This window comes from Nannospalax galili, unplaced genomic scaffold (genome assembly GCF_000622305.1).
Source record: "Nannospalax galili isolate Female #2095 unplaced genomic scaffold, S.galili_v1.0 scaffold648, whole genome shotgun sequence".
In the NCBI taxonomy this organism is placed as follows: domain Eukaryota; kingdom Metazoa; phylum Chordata; class Mammalia; order Rodentia; family Spalacidae; genus Nannospalax; species Nannospalax galili.
In genome coordinates, this window is record NW_008360311.1 from 2068197 (window position 1) to 2077133 (window position 8937).

The window sequence follows — 8937 nt, forward strand, 5'->3', positions numbered from 1 at the left end:
TGTGTGTACCAGCCCAATAACGGGTACTGCAGACCGAGGGTGGAGCCCCACAGTTGTCCCCCAAGCATGTTGCCTGACACTTCAGTTCCTTCTTTATACAGCCACAGACTTGCATTTGGCCTTCCAACTACATTGCAGACATTTTCAGGGCCAGGCGTGTGCCACAGAAACATCTGTGTTCAGTTCTGAGCATACATGACATACTTAACAGGTAGATGCTCACTGAATAAAGGAGTGTTATCCCTACAGCTCCGAGATGGTCCTACGAATAAGGTCAGTTTCTTTGCCAGGAGTCTTTGGCGTGGAATCTTCACAAAGTCTGGCTTTGTTGATGAGTGAGGGGCAGGAACTAGGAGCACATGCCAACATCTGGGATGCCTCCTGGGAGGCCTCCATGGAGGTGAAATTGGCTCTAACCTAAACCTCAGGAAAGTCTGTGAGGACTGCTCCTAAGCTGCAGAACCCAGGGGAATTGTTACCAGAAATGCTGGGAGACAGAGCCCTTTGGAAGCAAGTGCTATTCAAGCTCAGAGATTCTTGGAATTTGTTTTCTTTTCCTCTGAAAGGACCTAGATTCCTGAAGTCAGGGGAGGAGGGAGTAAGGCTAGAGCAGACAGCAGCAGGACCCAGCTGGGGTGAGGGAGACCTTTCCTATCCACCTGAGACCACCCCACCGGGGCCTGGACCCCCTCACCAGGAGGTGGATCTGACATCACAGATGGTGGGAAGCCAGCCCTTGGAAGGTGTGGGGTTCAGATCTGGGCTGCTGAATGTTCCACAACATACTGATGATAAAGCTAAGTTGTTAGGACTCGGTGTATGGGAGGAGGGGTGGGCGGGGAAGATGTTTTCTATGCCCTCGCCTCAGCTAAGAATACTGTTTTTAAAGCTATTTAGGAGCCATGGAAGGAAGGAACATTGAGCACAGATCTGCTAATGGGGCCTGGGAGCCTCCTGTGGAGCAGGCAGTTCCCCAGAACTCCTGAAGGGGGAGTGATGAGCACGGCTGAGGCCCATGTATCCAGGCTCTTCATTAGCCCCTCACCCAGTTGTTCCATGGAGGGAAAAAAAAACGAAAGGGGGGCATGCAAACCAGGCCTGTCCATTCTGCACCCTTAAATATGTGCCCCTCTACCCTGGGCCCCTGCACCCTGACCCCTGCCTTCTTCAAGAATGCCCAGCAACGAGACTGACATGCTACTCTGGACAAGTTCAAGTTCCCTTTCTCCCTGCCTGGTGGGTGGGGTTCCTGCATCCCCAGTGCCAAACACCCTGAGAAGCAGAAGCAGATGTAAAGCTCAGAACCCACAAAGGGCATCAGGCTAAAGCTGACACCCTGCTCGTCCTCCTCAGAGCACACTGCCCCCACTCTCCAAGAGGATAACAGAGTGACTAGCAGAGGGAGGATTTGAACGAGGTTCCAAGCCCATGCACTTCACACGATGCAAAATTACAGAAGCACAGACTTTTGTGTGTGAGAAGACTAACCTGGTTGGTCAGTGAGCCCCAGGAAGCACCTGTCTCTGCCTCTCCAGTGCTGGGATTATACGTACAGTCTTTAAAACATGGGTCCTAGGTATCGGACTCAGGTCCTCATGCTTACAAGACAAGCACTGGACTGACTAAGCTCTCCTCAGCCCACAAAATTTCTTTTAATTATAAACGGCTACTAAAAGGACTGAGGAATTGATTCTGTGGGCATTTTGTTTCTGTTTTTTTTTTAAAGTGGGATCAGAAGGCATTCCTAAGAGAAGAGGATTTTAGCATATTTTCCTACTTCCCTGTCAGGTTCAAGGGCAGAGGGAGTTGGTAGAAGTGTGTCTTCCCATCTCCTTCAGATACCTGGTAGTCGTGCATTCTGCTGTTGGCGCACGTCACACCTCTCCCTTCGTGCTTTATTCTTCTGTGGGGAAGCAGCTCTACGCAGTTTTTGTTTGTTTGATGCCTCCTCCAGCTTAAAGCCTTCAGCCTACATCATACTTCCCCAGCGCCTCCCCAGACCTTATCTGAAGACACCCTTGTTTGTCCCCATCACCCACCAAGTCTCCCTGTCACTCAGCCACAGGAGTTGGCTGGGTGGCTCACTGCCTGCCTCCTTTGCCTGGCTGCCCAGGAAGGAGGTCCACCATCTAACTGGTCCATCATCAGGGAGGTGGCACGTCACAGGTGCTGCATATGCTGCTCAGGAGCTTTGGTGCACGAAACGAGGGCATAGTTCAGCCCAGGTGCTAATGAACAACTGTGCGCAGCACTGATGGATAGTACAACGCTCCTTCACAGCGCTGCAGGTATGTGGGAGTAAGAACCAGGCAAGATGGCAGAGCTGTGCTGGTGGGAAGCTCCTGGGCTCAGCTCAGACACCCTCAGGCTGGGTGTTTCTGTGTTAACCCACATGTGTGTGCACCGTTCACTAATGCACACATCACCTAGCGGGGTCGCCACCCTCAATCGAAGGCCTTTAGCATGTAGCAAGCAGGATACAGCACTGCTGCTAAATTGCTCAGCAATTTTAGAAAGCAAGTGGGAGAACTTTATTTCTGCCTTTATCCAGGTTCTGCTCCTAGTCCTTCCTTCTGGCCATTACATCACCGTTGTGTTTTAGATTCTTTTGCAACCTGTTCTCATCTTATTTGAGAAACTCTCTGATCAGACTTGTCTTGCTTCCCTCCCTCCACTCCTTCCTCCCACAAAGATCCCCTGTCAGCTTCAACTCTGGAGGCGATGGGTCGAAAAGAGGAGGAGGACTGTAGTTCCTGGAAGAAACAGACCACCAACATCCGGAAAACCTTCATCTTCATGGAAGTGCTGGGGTCGTAAGTCCCGGGACTAGGATGCCAGGGGGATGGGAGGCCAGAGATCCGGGAGGTTAGAGGGCTGGGAGGTCAGAAGAACAGGAGGTCAGAGGGCTGGGCTGCCTGCTCTGGGCTCTGACACGTAGGACCCTCCGTGGCTGAGGGAGTGAACCAAGGTCCCTAGAACTCACTCTCATCAGCTCAAGGAGACCTGCAGAGATTTTATGGCCTTGGGGATAGAGTGGTAGACGGAACCTTTTGATTCAAGGCATTGGAGCCCTCATAAAAACCTCCCCCAGAGTCTGTGTCCTGAGCCACCCAGTGACCTCTGTCATTCTTCCAGATCTGTGACAACTTGAGCATCCTTGACCCGGTAACAGAGGAGAGGGACTGGGACACGTTCCACAGACTCAGTGACAATAGAACTTTATCCTTGGTCCTCCCATTCAGCTTTCCTCATTTCCCCAGTCATGTGACCAGGATAATCTCACTGTCTGCTTTAGGCAGAAGAGATGAGGCTTCTGGTGGGCTCCTCACATCCATCGGTTCTCTTCTTATGTCTGGGCCTGAGCCTTGACACCAATCACACAGCTGACCGACTCCATGCCAGACTGCTTGTCTGGGGCAGGCTCACCACTCAGTCCTGCCTGTCCCTCAGGAGGTCACAGGCTCTGATGTAGGCCAGTCAGCAGCTCCAGCCAGCAGCCCCGTGCTTCCTCAGAGCCCCAGCTGTCAGCTAATGAACCAGGGATAATTGGGCCTAGGCAGTGAGGTGTAGCCCACAGACTGCTCCCTCCAGCAAGCGCTCCCTTCACCCTGCTCCAATAAAGTGCCACTCCGCTCTTCCCTGGCCAGAAGGCCAAGGCCTCAGGCAGTGACAGATGCCAATGCTCTTGCTGCAGACAGGCGCCAAGCACTGCCTGCACCAGAAGTGTCGGGCTCCACGTACGCAGGGGGCTGCAGTGGTGGTTCCAGCCCTCAGAGCTCTGGCTTTGCCAAGCAGGTGGCTGGAGTGTGGAGGATGGGAGAGAGACAAAGCTCATGAGTGAATCAGAAATTATTTGTTACGCATCTCAAAATGCAAGGGAAGTGGGGAGCAGCAAGTCCAGATTGACAAGAGCTTATGCTGCCTGGTCTGCTGGAGCTCAGGGAGGGAGGTCAGCCGCATCCATGTGCAGACCTAGAGGGACATGGGAGCTGTCTGAGAGCCATGGCTCCAGCTTTTAACGAAGTGTTTAAAATAAGGAAAGAGAGATGGAAATAATGTCACAGTGAGGATCAGCCCCCATGCTTCCGTCCACCAGTTGTTAGCATCTCACACAGCCATCCTGTATCTTTCATTTCCACATCAGCAGATTCAGCCATCCGAGGATCAAAAATATTGGGGGAAAATGGGTCTGCACTTAACGTGGACAAGTTTTCACGGTGTGCGTTTTGAGTAGGGATGATTTAAGGGCATAGGCTACAGGCAACACCTGAGAGTCTGAACTCTGAGAGTCTGGAACTAATCGCCATAGGCACCCGGGGGTAGCTGCATGTGTTTTATACACATACATGTATTTACAAACAAGCCGCAAACATCATGGCACGTCACCTCTGAGTCTCCTACATCTCCTGCATCTCCTACTTAGAGTCATGTTTTGATGTGTCCCCAGTATCGTTCTACAATATCCAGATGGCAGGAGAGGAGATGACCCAGCTTTTCACTCCCTTAGATTCTGTTGCCTCGCGGATTACGAGGTATTCTGCCTAATGCTACTCAGTAAGACTCCTAACCATAGCGGAAACATGTGTTTTAAACAGATGCCACTAACATCTTTAAGAATTTCAGATAGTAACTCATTTATCCTTTATACAACCCTATGAATCCTGTACGATTGATACTCCCACTGTTCAGACCATGTATGTAGAAGTTACAGGATTCAAGAAACTTGTCACCCAAAATAAGCTAACATGGACCATCAGGCTCCAGCTTTTGCCCCTCGATTATCTGTTGTTCTGATAACTTGTGTCTAGAGGATGCCCTTCACATCCTTCGCCTGTTCTACCAGAACCCTGCCTTATTTCCTGATGAGTTCCATCCAACATACCCCAGAATTTATAGAGACTTCTAGGATGTTCTCTGAAGATGAAATCAGAGTGATTTCCAGGACATTTGATAGGACATGCCTATAGCCCCAGCTGTCTGGGAAGCTGAGGCAGGAGGAGTTTGAGGACAGTCTGAACATAACAAGACCCAAGATGATAGAAAGATGATGATAGATAGATAGATAGATAGATAGATAGATAGATAGATGATAGCTAGATGGATGGATGATAGGTAGGTAGATAGATGATAGGTAGATAGATAGATGATGATAGATGGATGATAGGTAGGTAGGTAGACACATGATAGATGATAGATAGATGATAGACAGATGATATAGATAGATGATGGATGACAGGATAACGGCTTCTGAATCTGTCTTCCTTGCTGCCACCACCGACCACCCGTGGGCCACTCTGGTGCCACGCTGATGGGAGGTGAATCAGCTCCACAGTATCTTTCTTGATGGGGTTTGCCACATAGGAAGTTTCCACAGTCTGCAGAAACTGTGCAGGACAAAGTGGCTGTCTGGTGCCTCGGTCTGTGTCCCGTGTGACCTATGAGGGAGCGTGCACCCTGGCATGTCAGAAGAACAGCACCTCACTCTGGGTCCTCAGTCTGAGTGGAAACTATTCCCAAACCTCCCTCACCTAGGCCTCCCTCCAGCTTTCCATGCACCCTCTGGTCGGCCAGAGTTACAGTTGTGTCTCGGCCTGTTTCCCACAGAGGCGCGTTCTCAGAAGTGTTCCTGGTGAAGCAAAGAGCGACTGGGAAACTCTTCGCCCTGAAGTGCATGAAGAAGTCACCGGCCTTCCGGGACAGCAGCCTAGAGAACGAGATTGCTGTGTTGAAAAGGTGAGTGGGCTGAGCTGGTGCAGCTACGGGATCCTGACATGCCCTTCTCAGGTTACCTTGACAGCAAACAAGGCTGGGTTTGCTACACCTGAAGGCATCTCCCTTTGGCTGAATTGGAGTGTCAGGTCAATCAGTCAGCTAAGCTCAGACAGCTGTCCTGGATGAATGTTTTTTCCAGCAAATTGATTAATGAACTCACTGGTGGCAGAACTGGTCTGTACATGTAGGGCAGAGAGTAGTTAGCTCAAAGAATCAAGCACCAATTGATAGCCAACAGCAGGTAGGGTCAGTACTGAGGAGGCAGCAGAAGACTTGGAAATTGGCTTTGGTTTGATTCAGAGAGAACACATACTCACCCCAGAAACCACTGTGATGGAGGCTACACTGACAGATTGCCAGCGTTCACAGTGGGACTTTCACAACTAGCCTGTGGAATGCGCGTGCCCTACAGTGTGGCAGGTGCATTGACAAGGGATCAGAACCACAGGATGAGGCAGGCAAACCTGTCACCTTCAGGAGCCCACACTGCCCAGCTGGAGAGAGGTACCAATAGCCAGCATCTCCCACCACCTTGTCGCTTGGCAGCGGAAGGCAGAGTATGGAGGCGACAGGTCCATTCTGCTGACACACGCTCCAGATGAGTGTGGACTGTGAGACATACTTTCCAAGAAGACCTTGATAATGAGTAAATTTTATTGAGGAAGAAGGCAGACTGTGGAATGAAACAAAGGTTTGCAGAGGGTCCTTTATGCCACGATCAAGGATGTGGGCTTTATTCTGTGAGCAGGTTAGTGCTGGAGGGAGACACGGGGTCTGATGAATACTGTGGAGTCATGCCTCTTAGGTGTGCTGAAAGGTAGGTTGAGGAGACCTGCCTAGAAGGCAGGGGATGGGTTGAGGAGACCTACCTAGAAGGTGGGGGGCCTATTATGAGACCTCCACAGCAATTTAGGCATGAGGCAAAGAAACAAGGAAAGAGCCACGGGGTCATGTGGAGACGAAAAGACGACACAAGAGGCATCTCAGGGAAAGAAACGATCAGGTTTGGGGTTTATCAACAAGAGTGTGAAAAGAGAAGAGCATCCAAAGTGATCTGAGATGAAGCCAAGTGCCACTAAGTAGAACGTAACTTGATTGCTTGGGCTGAAGAGCATAAACGCGTCCAACTTCCAGGAAAAAGAAAGAGATGCCTGGAACATGTTGACTGTAGGTATCGACCTAGTTCTATACGGGAGAGAGCATGTGAAGGAGAGAGAGAGAGGGAGAGAGAGAGACCGGCCACTCACCGAGAGCAAGCACTGTGTTCACAGCCTAGCTATTCAGTAAATATTTGTTCAGTGAGTGAATAATCAGGAAATCAATGTCAGCATCACTAGCCTGTGAGGACAGTCCAAGCCTTCACAGAGCCACTGCGCCAGCTCTGCGGTTTTTGCAGGTATCTTAAATCAGAGAGCTGCTGGTGGCGGCCTCTTATTTCCCTGGGCACGCTGCATTTTTCATGCATTTTTTTATTAAGTAATTATTTTAAGGATAATGGAGAGCAGTTGAAAGCATTGGCTGCTCTTGCAAAGGACGCGGGCTCATTCCCAGCACCCACATGGGGGCTAACAACTGTCCTTAGCTCTAGTTCTAAGGAATCCAATGCCCTCTTTTGTCCTCTGAGAGCATTGCATCCCTTGGGTACACTTAACATACATGCAAGCAAAACACTAATACACATTAAAAAATGGATTACTTAATTTTTTAATGTATTTTTTTATTATTGTGTGAAGGTGTATGTGTACAGGCACACATGCCACAGTGCCTGCGTAGAGGTCAGAGGATGGCTTTGTGGAGTCGGTTCTTTTTCTTTTACATAGATTCTGGGGCTCGAACCAAGTCACTAGGCCTGTGCAACAAGCACCATTAGGGACTGAGCCGTCTTGCCTGCCCTGTGCTTTCTCTTTTAAACCAAATACAAACATGTGAGAGATACACTTTTCACACCAAAATAAAAAGTAAGACTTGGAAGACTTGAGAAAGTCAGCCCAAGTCAGGAAATGTCAGAGTTGGTATAAGCCTAGGCCCATCGGATTCAGAGTCAGCTTCCAGAGGCCTTCCTCCTCCCTGAGCCTTCGTGGAACAGCTGTGTGGAAGGCCGGTCATACATGGGCCTATCGTGATTATTCTGCTTGACATGGTCTTTGAGTGATCAGGACAGAGGTAACTGACCGAGCACAGGGCTTCACCATGATGGGTGGACCGGATCCTTCTGTCTGTGGGCTGTGGGGTATTTAGCATTTCTGCCTCCACCTACTAGGTGTCAGTACCAGTCACTAGACCCCACTAGTAACAATCAAATAAATGCCCTGCTGGGGGACTGGAGCGATGGCCTAGTGGTTAAGAGCACTTGCTTCCCCTGAAGAGGACCTGAGTTCAATTCCCAGCACCTACATCAAGAGGCTCACAACTGCCTGTAACTCCAGTTCTGGGAATTCTCTGTGCTTTGGCCCCTATGGGTACCTTGCACAGGATGTGGTACGCATAAACTCACACAGGCACACACACACAAATAAAAAATAAATTAATCTTTAAAAAGAAACCTATTTTTAAAATGTTGCTGGGTGTACTGGTTAGCACCTGAGCACAGCACATGGGAGGCAGAGGTCAAAAGGATTGCCACAGCTCAAGGCACAGTCCACATGATGAGCTCCAAGCCAGCCTGGGCCTGGGCTACATAGTGAGACCATCTCAAAAAAGAAAAAAAAAAAACAAGAACAATAGTAAGATAAGCCAAATATGATAGATGATGATGATGATGATAGATAGATAGATAGATAGATAGATAGATCAAAAAAACAAAAAAACAAGAACAATAGTAAGATAAGCCAAATATGATAGATGATGATAGATACATAGATAGATAGATGATAGATAGATAGATAGATAGATGACAGATAGATGATAGATAGATAGATAGATGAGAGATAGATAGAAAGATGATAGATAGGTAGATAGATAGATAGATTAGATAGACAGATGATAAATAGATAGATGAGAGATAGATAGATTAGATAGATATTGATAGATGGATAGATAGATGATAGATAGATAGATGATAGATTAGATAGATGATAGATAGATAGATAGATAGATAGATGATGGATGGATGGATGGATTAATGGATGGATAGATAGATAGATAGAAAGAAAGAAAAGGTACATA

At 48.7% G+C, this 8937-nt stretch overlaps 1 protein-coding gene across 1 annotated transcript in view; it reads left to right on the forward strand.

The window, feature by feature from the left end:
- Positions 1-2129: 2129 nt before the first annotated feature.
- Positions 2130-8937, forward strand: part of Camk1g (calcium/calmodulin dependent protein kinase IG) — a 19330-nt gene continuing 12522 nt past the window's right edge. The window contains exons 1-3 of the mRNA XM_017796031.2: positions 2130-2288; positions 2693-2813; positions 5605-5733. Of these exons, the coding sequence (XP_017651520.1) occupies positions 2255-2288; positions 2693-2813; positions 5605-5733 (284 nt within the window). The 5' untranslated portion in view covers positions 2130-2254. The remainder of the gene's footprint in view (positions 2289-2692; positions 2814-5604; positions 5734-8937) is intronic.